This window comes from Vulpes lagopus, chromosome 15, assembly GCF_018345385.1.
Source record: "Vulpes lagopus strain Blue_001 chromosome 15, ASM1834538v1, whole genome shotgun sequence".
Taxonomy (NCBI): domain Eukaryota; kingdom Metazoa; phylum Chordata; class Mammalia; order Carnivora; family Canidae; genus Vulpes; species Vulpes lagopus.
The window spans coordinates 43,100,257-43,117,699 of record NC_054838.1 but is presented as its reverse complement, the minus strand read 5'-3'; the positions used below and the strand labels follow the sequence as shown (position 1 = coordinate 43,117,699).

At 48.4% G+C, this 17,443-nt stretch overlaps 1 protein-coding gene across 1 annotated transcript in view; it reads right to left on the bottom strand.

The window, feature by feature from the left end:
* Nucleotides 1-17,443, bottom strand: part of PANX1 (pannexin 1) — a 49,528-nt gene that overhangs the window by 10,098 nt on the left and 21,987 nt on the right. The window contains 1 exon segment of the mRNA XM_041730147.1: nucleotides 10,609-10,745. Coding sequence (XP_041586081.1) covers nucleotides 10,609-10,745 — 137 coding nt within the window.

Below are 17,443 nucleotides of genomic sequence, written 5' to 3'. Positions count from 1 at the left end.
TAACAAGCCGGTATTAAAATCAATTCAACTGAAACAGGAATGCCAAAAAGCATTAAATTATAGTCTTTAAGATCCTTTTGCCCAGATAAGGAACACAAGAAAACTGCCGAGCTTTAGGAGTGTATCTGCTGGATGGGAACGGCTTTGTCCATTAGCTCTGTCTACTCCAAACAAGGTCTGAGACCCTTAGCATCCCTCAAAGCCATAGACAGAATGGTTGCAGACAGAATACAGAGTCGGCTCCAGGACCACACAGACCAGGTGGGAATACACACTAATAAATAAATAATCAAAACATAAAAGTAATGGCCACAAAATATGCAGGTACTAAGTGCTGAGGACTAGAAGCGTCCTTGGGGAGGTCAGGGAAGGCTTTGCAAAAGAGGTGACATCTGAACTATGTTTTCAAGTACTGTGAGGCAACAAAAACATACAATAATGCCATTCATACATTAAGACTCCACTCAAATTGCACCACTTCTGTGGCCCTTTGGACATACTCTTTCCTCTGCATGGAATTCTATCCCCTTTTCTGCACTGCGAATGCCCATCCATCCAGGGCACCAAAGCAGACGACTGAGCCCACGGTGAGGACATAATAAGAGCTAAGGCCAGAGGGATGGACTAGGATGAAAGGTGTCCTGCCGCCAAAACTCACACCAGCAACCTCAGGATGTGAGCTTGTTTGGAAGCAGAGTCTTTGCAGATGGAATTTGTTAAAATGAGGTCATACTAGAGTGGGTCCTAATCCAGTGACTGGTTTCCCTCTAAGAGGGCCACCTGAAGACACAGAGATACACAGGGGAGAAGGCACATGAAGACAGGGGCAGAGACCAGAGTGACATACCTACAAGACAGGCAACACCGAATGTAGAAGAGGGTGCACAGTTCTCCCTCGGAGCCCCCAGGAGGGACCCCACCAAACTGACACCTTCATTTCTAGTTCCTGGCCTCCAGAAATATGAGAGAATAAACTGCTGTTGTGGCAAGCTACTGAGGTGGTAGGAACTTGCTGCAGCAGGCCTCGCCACTCACACAAAGTGGAAGTAGGAACTAAATCATGAAGCCCACGGCTTCCCATATCACATGCAATGGGAGGCCCCTGGTAGAGGACATGATGGAAATTGATGTTAGAAAGATTACTATAGCCATGGAGAAGGGAAGCCGGTGCTGGGGAGAGAGACAAGGCAGGAGGTTCCTACAGCAAAGCAGCCAGAAGTGCTAGGCATTGGACCGAGAGGCAGCAGAGGGAGGGGGGAGGTGTATGGAAGAGCCGCAGACAGCCAGGAACAGATGCTGCAGTGCCCTTTTGGAAGCAAGGGTGCTGGTGGCAGTGCCACTGGTTGAACTACAGAAAACAAAAAGGAACGGATTTCCAACAGAGGGGAGTGAGGTGGGAGGCAGACCCAAGAAGATCACAGTTCACAAACTGTGAACATAAAATACTCATCCTCAAGAATTCAAACCCTAGTAGAGATGTGAGGAGGTAACTGAAAATAAAGGGGAAATATCCAGCTGACCTTACAATTCAGGATTTTGTAGCCCACAGAGATGATCCAAGCCAAGAATGGCTGAGCTCATCCAAGGAGCATGTGTAGAAGGAGACAAGAGGGCCAGGGATGGTCATGGGATCCTAACAGCAGGGTTGGGCAAAAAAGAGAACCCTGGAAGAGATGGGAAGAAATGGTCCAAAAGTAGGAAGCAGGTAAACCAAGAACAAACTGTATTAGGAAAATGACATAAAAAGACACATGAGGGCAGCCCAGGTGGCTCAGCAGTTTAGAGCCTCCTTCAGCCCAGGGCCTGATCCTGGAGACCCGGGATCGAGTCCCACGTCAGGTTCCCTGCATGAAGCCTGCTTCTCCTTCTGCCTGTGTCTCTGCTCGCCCCCCTCTCCTTCTGTCTCTCATGAATAAATAAATAAAATCTTAAAAAAAAAAAAAAAAAAAGACACATGAAAGATGACTGCGCTTGGCCACATGTCGTTCAGACAGTAAGATAATTCCAAATGTGGGAAGTCATGGGTGAAGGGCTACCCAGAATGGCTAGTGCATCCATGAGCAGCTTCCAGAGGACAGGGAAGAAAGGTGGTATACTCCATTCCACTCTGCACTCACAGGAAGACACCCATAGGCTTCATGATTCAGACATTCTGGGAGGGTCCTGGCATGAGGAGAGGTCGACAGAAGACAGGATAGTAAGCATGGCGTTTATGTGTGCGGCGGAAGCAAGGACGAACTTTCCTAAAGATCTGTGTGAAAATGGAATGAACTTTCCCAGGAGGCAGGGAGTTCCTTTCAATGAATCACCTGGGAAGGCTTTAGAATTCTAGATCAGGGGCAGGCAAACTTTCTCCTGCAAAGGGCCAGACAGTAAATGTTTGTGAGCCATAGGACCTCTGGTGCATAGGCGAAAGCAGACACAGGTAATGTGTAAAGGAAGGGGTATGGCCGTGTTCCAATAAAGCTATTTGCAGAAATAGGTGATGGAGGGCCTAGATTTGGCTGGAGCATGTAGTTTTTCAATCCCTTGCTCTGGATCCTTGTTTCTCAAAGAGTGGTCCACAGGGCAGCACCTTCAGTATTACCTGGGAACTTGTTAGAAAGGAAGAGTGCAGGCCCGGTCAGACCTACTGACCCCAAGCCTACATTTCAACAAGGTCCTAGGTGACTTACACAGACACAGAATCTGCAAGATACTAGGCAGTATCAGCATCTCCTGGGAGGCTGAACAAAACCAGATTCCTGGCCCTCAGGTAAGGCTAAAGTTTGGAAACCTCTGGTCTGGGAGCCTCAGGGGACCCCTCCAAACTAAATTTCTGTGAATCCACTTAAAAGAAATAAAGACTTGTCCATTCTACTAATCTTATTTTCTTGTTCTGTTGCTTTTGGGTTTTGTTTTGTTTTTTCAAGGAAAACCCCGCTGTCTTGTTTCAGAAAAAAAAAAAAAATCTTGCCTAGTAGCTGCCTATGTGATAAACTTGAACAAAGAGAACTTAAAAAAAAAGGGGGGGGGGGTCACTTATCAAACAGTCCTAGAGCACCACCTGCTGGTCCCCTCGAATGCACACACATTTCAATTAAAAACTCCCTTAGAGGTCACCAGAAATGGGGAGAAGAAAGGAGACGTGAGTCAAAGTGGTAGCTGAGGACAAATCACAGCATTAAGAATACCAAGGCCACAAACTTCACACTGATAGATACTTAAATATTACAGCGAGCAATCTCTTTGCAGGGAGCCTGGGCCTCCTGGTGTTAAGTCTGGTGTCAGAACTGAATTGAGGAGTGTTCACATAAACCCTGTGCCTCAAATCCCCTCAGGAGACCCAGAATGCTCCTGGAGAAGGAGGTCTGTCCTGAACAGGGCATACAAATCGCTTCATTCCCCTCCTCCCTTCCATATATGTGTTCTGAGTACACACTGTGGGTGATGTGCTGTCTCAGAAGCACACTGATGAATGAGATCTGGGCATAATCCCTCCCTGAGTGGAATGTGCAGTCTAGAAATAAAGAATCAGTTAAGTAGGATTAAGGCAAATAACTGCCACCTCCCATGGTTGTTCCAGGAAAAGCACAAGCTGCTTTGGGAATGCCCAAACAGACCAGAGTGTGGTGTGCCCGTGGTTCTGCTCAGCCAGCACCCCATTTTCAAGATCTCACTGCCTTAAGGCAGATTGTGCAGCCTGTCCACGCAGAGGTTTTGTGTTGACCTGCCTGGTCTGGCCCTGAATGAGATCTGACTTGGCAACAACCCTCACTCTGGAGGCTCAGAGGAAGTGTCTAGGTGGCTAGGAACATTTAAGCTGAGACCAGAATAACACGTTAGGAGATAGCCAGATTGGAGGTGAGGATCAGGGGGAGGTTTTCCAAAGGAAGGTGTGTGTGAGACAGCTAAGACATGTGTGAGCTATAGGAAGTCGGGGTCCCTGGGGCCCCGGGGTGGTGGGGATGGGCTTAGCAGGGAGGCTGGGGGGTTCGCAGGGGCCAGTGGGACAGTGAACCTTGGTAACCAAAATAGCTTGTCTTCTAAAAGAAACACAGACATTGTGTTGGGACAGTGGAGGGTTTTGTTTAGGGAAATTACAGTCAGAAAGGCCAAAAAAGGACCACCTATAGTTATGTGGAAAGAGGTAAAGGAGGAGCAGGAGTGAGGGCAGTGGGAAGGAACACTGAAGGAGTCTGGGAGGGAGAAATGGTGGCCTGCTGGGCCCTCAGATTCCTGGTAGGTGTCAGAGTAGATCCCTCTACAGAGCCAGGGATCACAGCAGGGACAGGCAGGGAAACGGACTTCGGCTTCGAGCACGTGCTGGCGGCACATGCTTGGTCATCAGGGAGCACAAGCTCACGACACAGAGGGGTGGGGTGGTCAAATTTGGGGCTCAGGAGGGGCAGGGGTTGCAGACAAAGACCTGGGTGCTGATGGCAGAGGGGAGGAAGCCGAGAGAGGCACTGGGTGAGGTGATCCAGGAAGGGGGGCAGTGTGAGAAAGGGAGGTGGTCCAGGACAGAGCACCGGAGGAACCCTAGCTTCTCAGTGCTGGGCAAAAGAGAAAGAACCTGCCAGGGAGACCGTGCGCCAGGAGTCCAGAGCGCTTCTGCAGCACAAGTGCATGGCTGGATATCACAGAGAAGTTAAGTAGGATAAGCCCCTAGGGTAGGAGAGGAGCAGTGTTTATTTATACAGCAACAGAGAGGTTGCCGGTGATGATGATGCAGTGAGGGCGGACTGTTGGACAGATGTGCCAAAGCGTTCACGGGAAGAGAGCTTGCAGGAAGGGGAGGCTGAGGATGCGGAGGGAAAAGATGGGGGACGAGGTGTTCCTGCATCCAGGGGGGTGGGAGACTCCAGAACAGAGGTGGGACACACGGGGGGGGTGGGGGCCAGCCCTTGGTCAGGAGATGGGGGGCCTCTTCCATTTCTTGGAAGGGAAGGAAAAGGTTGGGCCCGCCCTGCCGACATCTGATCAGTCTGACAGCAGGACGCTGCGATGTTCTCATGTCAGAGCTTCTGTGTTCTCTGAGAGTGGTGGGGGAGGGCCCCGGGGGTGGGAGGAGCTGGCAGGGAGTGGGGCGCCCTACTTCAGTTCCAGGTGATGACGAATGCAGGGTGCGGGCAGCCGCAGGAACGGAGGACACACAGAGAGGGGGCACAGTCCTTGGAGAGCAGAGGATGGTGGGCTGCATGCCTCATCCAGGTCTCATAGGCTGGAAATGCCTGTGAGCAGTCACCAGAGTCGTGGATGAATGAGGACTGACTGGGAGCGTGACAGCAAGGGACAGGAGAGGAGAGGGCAGCTGCGTGTCCAGAACAGAGAGGGAGCCAGGCTTTCATGCGAAGGAAGAGCAGTGAGGGTGAAGAATAAAGCTATGCGGAGGAGACGCACATGTTCACGGCCACCTGGGACCACGCCCTCGTGGTGGTCCCCCGTTAGTTCCCCCACTGGACGGCTCTTCTCCTACAAAATCGCCTTCTGCATGGAGCTCAAGTTCACCGCCTGGTAGCCAGCCCGGGTGAGGGTGCAGACTTCGGAAGCCACACACACTAAACCTGCACCTTCTCCGGCACAAAGACCGCTGAGATTCGGAGGCCACGTGTTCTCCCACCGGCTGGCCATGGGGCCCTGGACCCAGCACCTACCCCTGTACCCTCAGGTGTCTGAGAGGGCCCTTGCCAGCTCAGCAACCACAAGTCCACTGAATGTGGAGAGACTAGAAGAAAACCATCAGGAAAAACTTTTGACACTCTGAGAAAGGACCCAGCAGCATCACATCCTGGCAAATACAAGACCTGCAAGCAGGGACTCGCACAGGCCCCTGGACACGTGTGTTCACAGTGGCATTAACTGCAGAGCCCTGAGGTGGAAGCCACCCAAGGGCCCGCTGAGGGATGTGGGGACAAACAAAATGTGGTCTACACACAGACGGGGTAGGACAGAGCCTTAAAAGGGGGGAATTCTGATCATGCTGCCACGTGAGCAAACCTGAAAACACCACGTGGAGTGTGGAGCGCAATCAGCCAGATGTAAAAGGACACATCGACCTCAGTGATAGGAGGCACATGGGAGAGTAGACAAAAGACAGACAGAGAACGGTTAGAAGGGTAAATTTCATGCAGTGTGTATTTTATCACAATTTTAAAAAAAGCTGACAGAAGAAATCTATGTGAAAATAAAGCAGCTAGGGTCACAGAATCTGGCCTGGCCAGCAAAGCCACGCGGACATTCAAATCTGACATAGGATCACTCTCTCCTCCAATCAGGCTGGAGCCTCAGTTTCTTTGACCACCTGCTTCAGTTCCCTATAGGGCTGCCATGACCAGGTCCACAAGCTGGGCTGTTCAAACCCCAGTTTCCATCAGAGTTTGGGTGGCTGGGCATCTAAAATGGAGGTCCCAGGGCCGCTAGGGGAGGACCCTTCCCTGCCTCTTGCAGTGTGGCAGCCAAGCGTTCTGTTCTAGCTTCTGTCACACGCCATCTCCTGCCCAGTGTGTCACATCTCCGCCCTCTGTATATGTCTGAAGACACTAGTCCTAATGGATTAGGGACACTCTACTCTGGTAAGACCTCACCTTAATTCCACCTGCAACAACCCTATTTCCACAAACGGTCCATTCGAGGGGACAGGCATTTGGACATCAATACATCTTTTAGGGTTCCACCCACAACACCAACCATAACAAAGATTTCATCCCCATGTCTTGGCAGCACCTGACACAGGGCACTATGTTGTCACAGGCCTTCATTACAGGGTCTCCTGGCTCTCCTTCACGTAGCACACTGTTCTCGTTTTCCTCATGACCCCCAGCTCTGACTCCTGCACCAACTCCTCCTCCTCTGGCAGCTCAAATGTTGAAGCGCCCTCAGATAGTGTTCTGTCTACACTCCCTCTCTAGGAAAGCCCACCCCAACACACAGCTCAATACCACCTCCCTCTGACACACTGCTATGGGACACGTCCACACCCCTCCTACCCTGGACCTCCAGACACATCACAGCCCACTGCCTATCTGACACCACTCCAGGCATCGAGCAGCTCTGATGTCACGTGTTCAAGCAGATCCATTTGGTTTCCTCCAAAACCTTCTCCTTCCCTAGACTTCTTCCAAGTAGTGAACGGCCTCCCTGTCACCCAGCGCCTAAATCCTTGATTGTGCCGTGTCTGTGACTCTGACCTTTCCCTCACCCTCCACGTCCAGCTGGTATACCTTCTGAGATGCCCAGAGTCTTTATGTTCCTGGCCACTTGCACTACTATTCTCTCGGCCCACAGAGCCAGGAACCACTCCCGGGAGCCAAATCCAGCCACAACTCACCGTGCACACATCATCTATCTTGGCAGAGCTGGGGAGCTGTGGCTGAAGCGTGCCCCACCAGGACAAGGAAATGGACCATCTGGCCCTTCAAAGAAAAGTTCACTGACCTGTGGTCTAAACACTGACGTCACCTTGGGCCATCCTTCAGTATAACCCTCTAGTCAGCAATAAAACACCTGTGTTGCTTTTTGATTGTTCTTTACCTTTCTGGAGATGAGAGCTTCCCTTCTTTTCTGCCTCCGGAATAAAGGCCTCACCCTGTGCCTGCCAAGTGGCTCCCTCCCTGTCCCATTCTCTCCTGCACTCTATCACTGAGGATAAACTCCTGGAAACACCAAGGTCCCTCACTCAGGGACCTGCAGTGGCTCCCACTGTCTCCAACATTTAGCCTCCACATCTGTTAAGTTTTCTGAGGCCCTCTATAACCTGGGTTGACCCTGCAGAGTCAATCACAACCCCACTGTCCCCCAAGAGGACAAGCCAGCACCCTTCCTTCTCCCAGCAGGTGTCACTGGCCCTCCCCAGGCAGTGCACAGTCAGCCTCTTCTCTACCTTGCTGCCGTCAGCATTTATGTGTATTCTATAACGCCCTCCTATTACAAAATTTCCCACATCCCCAAACCTTCCCTCCAGCTACCACTCAGCTTGTTCATTCTTCCTTTTCCCAGCAAGAGAGATTTTCTGGAAAAAAACAAAAAATCTGAAGAAATTGTCTATTACCATCACTCTCATCTCCTCCCGTCCTGTTCACCCACTGCCATCTGGCACCTACGCCTCTCCTAAAATCACTCCTGCCAGAGTCACTAAAGATTTCACCAAGGTCAGTAAGTTTGTTTCATTCCTCCTATATTGTCTCCTCTGCAAGAGCATCGAACAGAGTTCACCGCTCTAAGGACACTCTCCTCTTGGTTTACACGATAACCCATCGAGCTGTCTGATTACTCCCTCTCAGGGTCTCTCTACACATCTGTCTTCTCACCTCCCCTGCAACCAGACAGGGAGTTCTCTGAGGAAGGGGCCACTGCATGTGTGGCTCTCTGATGCCATGTATACACTCTAGTATACAGCAAGCAGGTCTTCAAGGAGTTGGCTAAAATCAACTCTCCAGCATCTATTGTTTTCAGTTCAAGAATTTCCACTTCTCTTGAAATTCCTCATATTATCTTAATTCTTTGACCAGATTATTCAGTGATTATTTAAATGTGTATCTGATCAATCTATTATCTTGATGTTCTGTGGGTCTGTCTCTAGTTCTGATTTTTCTCTTGGTTTTCTTGTACATTGGTTATTTTTTTGATTGACCACTGAAATTACATGTGAAAAACTAGACAAAAGTTTGAGGTTCTGGATGAAGTTACTTGCCTCCTTTCTGCTGCTGGCTGGTGCGCAGACTAGAGACACTAACAATCCTCCTATCTCCTCATTCATTCAGTACTGAAATGATTCAAACCAGGCCTCTAGCCGCCATGAGGGCTTGTCTAACTTAGGATCATCCTTTGCTCCCCAGGAATGGACTTTCAAGTCTGGGGTGATGACCAGGGTCCCTCTAACTTGGCTGGTCCCAACTCTAATTTTTGCCCCCAAACCTATGAATCTGGAAAGATCTCTTAGCCAAACTTTCTTCCAAATAAACTAGACTACTAGCACCAGAAAGAGAGCTCCTCAGTTTCTCACTGACACTGGAGGAGGCGGTTTGAACAAGTGATTCCAAGACCGAAGGCTTGGCTGCCCACACTGCTCTACACAGTTTCTCTTCCTCCACTGCAGGGGCAGTAGATGGTCAGGGACCTGATTCTAGTCTTAGAGCCAGCAACTAGTCCTGAGTCCCCAGCTTGCTGCTCTCTCTAGGTGCCCTTCACCTTACACTGAATCAAGATCCTCGCGTTTCTTCCTACTCTAAAAGTCACAGTTTCTAACATCTCTGCCAGTTCTTAAACTGAACAAGCCAGATTATACATTCTTCTTCTGTGGCTCCATCAATGCCCAACCCAGCAATTAGTTACCACCTCCTTTCTCCTAAGAACAAAGGGATCTAAGCTATAACTGCATGGATTTCGACTTGCAAACAGTTGTTCAGCTTCTGGAACTATGCCCATCCATATTCTTATTCTTTGTTGGCCTGGCTACTAAGACATGAAGGGCTGACGGGGACCCAACTGACACTAAGATTAAAAGTCAAAGAGAAAAGCCCAACCCCAAAGAAGAAAGAAGTCATTGTAGGGCATCACTGTGCCTGATGGCATGCAATAAACAAACAGGGGAAGAGGCCTGAGTCATAGCAAAGGACTTAAATTGTTCTTTTTAAAAAAGAAGGATGCTGTGTGTTCCACAATAGGTCAAGGCTGGAGAGAGTCAAACTTCAGCTTCTGGCTTTTCAGAAAATAAAATAGCATGCTTTCCATAGTGGAGGAGAAAAGAAGAAGAAACATAAATCTTCTACTTGTTTTCATGATGGACAATAGAACCAGTGATTGAAAATAATGACTGGCTGATGCACAGTCCTACTTCTATACACACAGAGAAGACCTAAAGGAGCCACTTCATTACACAGAGAACATTCTCCTGCACAAACTTGCCAAATCCAGCTAAGTTCCTCACTGCCCATCTTCTATGTAACCCCCCACCCTCCCCCCCGACCACGGAGTTCCTGACTGTCTGTACCTCTTTTCTGTAGGACACTGGTGTCTCCCATGCAGTGTGCCTTCCCTTCCTTGCAACATCTGGACCCATCCAAAAGCAAAGGAATCTATCCCGAAGACTGTGTTATAGCCAATGCCCACCCCCCTCCCCCCCCACACACACAGAGAATCATCACTCGGCTTCCCAATGCTCTAGCAACGCATAGGCTAGAGGAAACTAAATTGTATGTTGGCCCTTACTTTTACTAAGGATCCTGTGACCAGTGGAAAAGGCAACAGCCAAAGCTAGGTTTGAGTCCTAGCTCTGCCCCTGTCTAACACTGCCCACCCAGGCATTCAGGAGGCACTGAGAGCCTACTCTGTGTCAGACGCTGTAGGGCAGAAAGAGTAGAAAGGAGACTTAGACACAAGAGGCAGCCACTTGAATAGGGCTAAAATCCAAAGAGTGCCTCAGCCCCCTCATGGTCTAGTGAAGGTTCTGGACCAAGTAACCTCTGAGGTTTCTTTTGACTGGAAAACACTATGGCTGTATGATCCATGTTATAGCACTGCTGGTTGGCGACACACCTGTGTGTGGCTGTGGACTGGCATAGCCTCTCTGGGCCTCCGTTCTCACATCTACAAAGCAAACAGGTGAAATTTGCAAACATCCCCAGTTACCTTATGCAGCCACAGTGGAAGGCGTCCAGAATCGCCCTGCAAGGAGTCCTGCTGAACAGCAGCCCAACAGTAAGAATCCACGAAGGCAGCCTGCCGCCAGGAGAAGGAACTTGGGGAAAAACAGCTTATTTGTGTACCTGAGAAGCAAGAACAGATGGTGCCAAATAAATGAGTGCAGAGTATGGACCTTTCCTCCTTGGTCCCCCTCCTCACCTCAGGTCTCTCAGTATTAGCAAAGTCATGGAGCACCACGCCAAGACTAGGTCAAAACTAAAACCCAGAGCCCAGCATCATATTCAGACTGAGAATTTAAGACATTTTTGGTCGACAGTGGTCATGACAGCAGCTTGGGGTAAGGTCATGGGCTCAGCTGGGGTAAGCTCTGGAAAGAAGTGCAACCACCATAAAAAGAAAAAGTGGCCAGGAAAAGATCCAAAGCCAAAAGTATAGCAGGGAGACATGTACAAGGCCACCTGAATTGGGTGAGGACTGAGACAAGGGAGGGTTATGGAGCAGGGGGAGGAGGAGGAGGGCTGATCAGAAAATTGGACTACAGGAGAGGTCCTTCAGAACAGAGAAGTCAGGACTTTTAGCCTGACCAAGGAAGGCCAAAGGAACCTTTGGGTGATAGATCACGGGATGGCAAATTGGTTTTTTGTCTCCTCCAAGAAAAAAGGTGGCATAGGTGAGAGCACAGCCCCAGCAGGATAGTGTAGACCTGCAGACAGAGGGATGGGTTTGGGGTGGGGTGGCAGGAAACATGGGGGAGCATGTGCCTACGTATGCAGGCACAGTGACCAGAGGCTCAGGCCTAGAGCAGCCACACTGCCTTCCATACCCCGCACAGCCTAGCAGGTGCTAATTGCTCATGCTCTGATGCTGGTTCTTATCGCCACCCAAGCCTGCTGCTCATAGCTGGGTGACCTCAGGTCACTTCACTTTCTGAACCCAAGGCTCTCCAAGCCTTGGGTTGGAGACAATGGCATTAATGTCTGCATTCTCTGTATACTGCCTGGTTCCCGGCAGTTGCTCAGGAAGTTGTTACATCCTTCTCTGTGAACTAGCAGGCTCCATTATTGCTTTACAGAGCAGGGGCATGTACACCCTAGAAAGAGGGGAAAGGATGGTAGGAAGCCACTGGGGTAGACTTCCCTCGTCCCTGGGGCAAAAAGAAGCCCCAAAGGGTAACCTCCCTTGGGGAGGGAGTGGGGCTTTTTACTTGTGGTAGGAGAGGGTAGTAATGGAGGTTTTCCAGGGAGCAGATTCTTGCAGTGGAGGAGGTACAATGGGCCGGGAGCACCACCCCCCTTCATCAGGTACTTCTACGCCCACAGATATCAAGAAAGGACTCCTTGGCAGGAGCCCTTAGAAGAGATCACTGAGGGGCACCTGGGTGGCTCAGTGGTTGAGCATCTGCCTTCAGCTCAGGTCATGATCCAGGCCTCCATCAGGCTCCCCACAGGGAGCCTGCTTCTCCCTCTGCCTGTGTTCCTGCCTGTTTCTGTGTGTCTCTCATGCATAAATAAATAAAATCTTAATAAAAAAAAAAAGAGAGAGAGAGAGATCACTGAAAAGTCACATGTCATCAGAAAGTGTCCTATGATACGGTAAGTTCTTGCCAGTTAGGAATGGCTCAAACATGAGTTGGGGGTAGGTCACAGGTTTGAAGGACCTTTCAATGCTCACATGTTAAACTTGGGTTCTTGCATTTTTTTAAAAAATAGACTAGTCGGAACGACACAGGGTCACAGGACTCAGGCCACAAAGCTCTGGAGTTAGCATGACTTTGCTAAGTGCTGCCTAGGCAGTCCCACCCACCAAGGCTTACTGAGCGAGCAGCAGACACACGGGAGGGAGCCAGGCCCAGGTCATAGATGGATGGTTTCTGGTGAGCTGCTTACTTGGCAACATCTGTCCAAATACTTTCTCATGAAAATGGACAGTGCTACTAGGATTTCATGAAAATCTGTCTGGCCCAGGCATCTGTTGGTATAGTCCTGGCAGACCACACAGCCAACACATACTAACATTCTTTCTATAGGAAGAGGTGGGGCATGTCCTGTCTTGGGACCTCCCAAATCTCTTCCAAGGCACTGGTGGAACCTGCCAGAGCATAAATAATTAAACTTTTTACACCAGAGGTTCTGCAAAAGGGGAAGAAAGAAATATAACTGAGTCTAGAGAGACGGAAAATGAGGATGCGCTGAGCTCAGGAGTAAATGTTCTTCATCTGGAATGGAAGGTCAGAAGAAAAGACATCAGACAACCAATATTCACAGGACACTAAGCAGTCCTTAAATCACTGCCTCATTTAAACCTCACAACCCAATCAGAGAGGGAGGGAGAAATGTATCTTATCTTCCTTTTACCCTGGATGAACCCAAAGCTAATTCCTATCCAAGCTAGTAACTGGTAACAGCAGAATTTTAATCTCTTGATCTCTTAAAAACACTCTGGGCCAGTCACTCCAGCGAGGGCACACTGGGGAGGTCCTGGGAGCCAGCTCTGTCGGAAAGGAGGCGGTTTGAACAAGTGATTCCAAGTGACAAGGAGGGGCAGAGCTTTCTGGGAAGAGTCAAGGCCAAATCCTGGAAACAAAACAGATCAAGCCCTGAGGTGTAGTCCCAGGCCTGCAATGAGAAACAAAGGAAGTCAAGAGCCAGGCAGCAGCGAGAGCCAAAGTGAAAGGTGGTGGTACTGAGAAGGGCAAAGCATGAGGGTGGTGGTAGGGGAGGAGACTGCCATGAGCTGGGTGGGTTGTGCAGCCCAGTGCCTCTACACCCTGGGAACAGCCCATCCTGGCTTCCAGGCACACCTGCCAGGGTGCTCAGCTGCTGCTGGGAGCCTAGGATGCTCGGGACCTGGATGGTCCTGACTCATATCTCCAAATGTACTTCCATAACTTCTACCTCATTCAGTCTTCAAAATAATATTGGGAAATATGTAAGGTGCTTTACATATTTTCCTAGTGGCCTTCCAGTAAGGAAAGCTTCCAGTTTCTCCCTCCTCTGGCTGTTTGAAACGATTCACCAGATTATTCTTCCTAAAAGCCCAGTTCTAGTCTTCGCACTTCCTTGGCTCAACATTTTTTTGCTGGTTCCTACTGCCCACAGTATAAATCCAAACCGATGCTCCAATCCAATCCAATCAATGCTATGGCTTGCCCAGGCCTGATCTGTTCCTAAAATCTGTGTCTTTCCTCACACTAGTACCTCTGGGGGGAAGGGGGGGCTATGTCTGACACTTGCTTGTTAAGTCAATGTCCCATCTACACTGTCTACTGCCATGGTCCATCTTTCAAAGCCATGAAGGTTCCTCCCTACTGAGCTCCATCAGAGACATGCGCATCATCACCTTCAACTATGCTGTATAAACATGCATGTGTATCTTATCACAACTCTCCACCAACAGGGTGGACACACATATACACGAACACACACACACACACACACACACACACACACACACACACAGTCTTTCTGGCTCTCTCAACTGCATATAAAACCCTGTATCAAATAAGTAACACTTGTCGGGTGTTTTAAATGTTTTGAACAACTATCATAAGTACTGTCTCAATGTTCAAGCATCCTGGTAAGATAGCACCATCCCATTAGATAGTTGAGGAAACAGAGCTCCCTGCTGACCCACAGCGACCCTCCAGCCACATTCCCACACTCTTCCCACTCCTCTGTGTTGTGTGATGGCTGAATGAGCACTCTGATTTCTAGGGAGTAGCTTTAGTGAGATATGAACTGTCTTTCACAACTGTGCAGAAAGCAAGAAATGAGTTTCAGGTTTACACCAGGAACAAAAAACCCCACAACTTTCGACTTGCTGAGAGTCCAGAGGCTGCTGTGGGCTTTACTCTGATGTATCTGGCCAGATGCAGTGAAAGATAGTGTGGAGGGAATGTGTGTTCATGTGCCTCATGGACGCGTGGCACCAGCTAAGAGAGGGACCCACACCACAGACATCTCCCCATCCATCCTCCTGGCCTTAGCCTGAGCCTTAGAATCTTAGAACTAGTATCTCTTTCTTCAAAAGAACCAAATTTCTCCCCTTTCATCTTTCCAGGATACATCAACCCAAAGCCTCACACAGCAAGTAAATACATTCTGGAAGTCCCAAATGGGCTACTAGGCCTTCATTTGAAGGCACTGACCCCCAGGTGCAAACATGTTTCAAACCAGTGGGAAAATGCAAGAATGTCTATAGCCCACACTGACAAGAAAAAAAAAAAAAAAGGCAGGGAGTTGAAACAACAGTTTTGTTTCCCCTTAAATCAAATTGACTCATCAGGTCTCTGTTCTCCATACCCAAACCCGAATTTTTCCTTTCTTAGAGAGGGAGGCGGGGTAGGAGGGACGGAGGAAGAGGGAGAGAGAGAATCCCAAACAAGCCTCCATGTCTGACGTGGGGCTTGATCTCACAACCTCAAGACCATGACCTGAGCCAAAATCAAGAGTCAGACACCTAACCAACTGAGACACCCAGGCAACCCCCACCCCCGGCTTTTTTTTTTTTTTTTAAGATTTTATTTATTTATGAATAAGACAGAGAGAGAGAGAGAGAGAGAGAGAGAGAGAGAGGCAGAGACACAGGCAGTGGGAGAAGCAGGCTCCATGCAGGGAGCCTGATGGGGCACTCGATCCTGGGTCTCCAGGATTACGCCCTGGGCTGAAGGCAGCGTTAAACCGCTGAGCCCCCCGGGCTGCTCCCCTGCCCTGGCTTTTAAAGAGAACCCAACCAGGGCTAATCAAGTGTTTTCTTGTAACTGAGTTCCAAGTCCTCAGGTACTTCGCTACCCATCCCAGCTCTATAGAGCAGAATGAATGGTTTTCCCCTTCGAGGCCTAACAAATTAGAAAAGGCCCCATCGGTGCACAATGCTCTCACTAAATGGACAGGAATAACAGCCTGTACCTACTGACCATGTGGTCCAGGATGGGTGACCAGCAGACTGCACACTCAAAGGGTACACACAACCAAGCTGGCGAGCCTCAGATGGAATCTACGAGGCTCCTTTCATTCAGGGAAGCACTGATCGCATAAGCAACACAACAGATTAAGCTTGCTAAATGCAAGAGCAGAAGAGAAAAGGAAGCTGGAATCAGACCCCGCCTGCACGGAACTATGGAGTCAGCCTCTACCCAAAAGAACAGACTGGAGAACTAAGTAGTAGTCTGAGCAGTTTCTTTTCTGTGGTGAGGAACCTGGAAAGTCTACATTACAGGACAGAGGAGCTTGTGTAAACCCAGGGTAAAAACCTGATGATTGTCCAGTGAATAAAATTCCCATGACCTGGGTACGAGGGCAAAAAAAGGCATGAAAAGAACTCAGTGTTCTAGGAAAGAGGCAAAATAGTATTCAATGTATTTAAATATTAGATTATTTTTAACATCTGAGATTGATTAACTCAAATACACAGAAAATTACAGAAAATAAGATAAGAGACACCCTGGAGTTCAAAGCAATATTTTGTTGTATTTACCTCTTTTTTAAAAAAAAATTGAGCATTTTACTTGGATTTTTTTCAGACCTACAGAGAAATTACAGGAATACTGCAATGATGTTCAGCCAAAAAAAGGAAGGAAATCCTGCCATTTGCCACATGGATGGACTTTGAGGACGTTATGAGTAAAATAAGTCAGAGAGAGAAAGACAAATCTTATATGATCTCACTTAAATGTTTTATCTAGTAAAACCAAACTCCTAGAAATGGAGAACAGTTTGGTAGTTGCCAGAGGTGGAATATGGGGGTGGGATACAGGAAATGGGTGATGGTGGTCAAAGGGTACATACTTCCAGGTATAAGGTAAAGAAGTTCTGGGGGTGTAATAGCACAGTGATTATAGTTAAAACTACAATACTGTATTTGTATACTTAAAAGCTGCTAATAAGCAAACAGATCTTAGAAGTTCTCATCACAAAATAAAAGACTATGTGAGGCGCTGGATGTTAGCTAAACTTACTGTGGTAATCATTTTACAATATATGCATCTGTCAAATCATTACATGGTACACCTTATATTTATACAACATCATATGTCAGTTACAGCTCGACACAACTGGAAGAATTCCGTAAAATCCATAAACATGCATAAAATATAGTATCAGTATTAAAAAAAAAAGAATAGTGAAATCACAAATACTCAACCACTGTCAACATTTTGCCACCTGTCCTCTCTATACATATATACATTATACATAATTTCTTTTTCTTCCTGATCAGCTTGAGAGTAAGTTGCAAAGGTCATGACACTTTTTCTCAGAAGCATATATCTTCTAAGTACAAAACATTCATATATGACCCAGTACAATTATCAATTTTTTTTTTTTAAGATGCAATACTGCTATCTGTATTTGGATTTTCCTAACTCTCCTTTACAGAAACTTTCTCCCCCTCCTCTCAGGATCCAATCCCACACCAGACACCATGCATTCAGATGTCACATGTCTTTAGTCGTCTTACCCTGGAAGGGTTCCACAGCCTTTCTCTGTCATCTGCAACCCTAACAGGGATGAAGAACACAGGTCCTCTGTTTTGTGTGATGCCTCTTGATTTATGTTCATCTGACTGCATGCTCTGACCAGGTTCTGCACTGCAGGCAGGACTCCCACAAATGGGTGTAGGGCCTCGGCAGGACACCTCAGGAGGCACCAAACATCAGTTTCCTTCAGGGCAAGTGATGTCACATATGACCGTTTCTTGGTTAAGCTGTCGTCAGGGCTGTGCCGTAAAAATGCCCTTTTCCCTGAGAAATAATTTGTCTGAGTGGAAATCTCTGACTGTGGACGTATCCCATTCCTCAGCAAAGCTTTCACCCCGTGGTAAA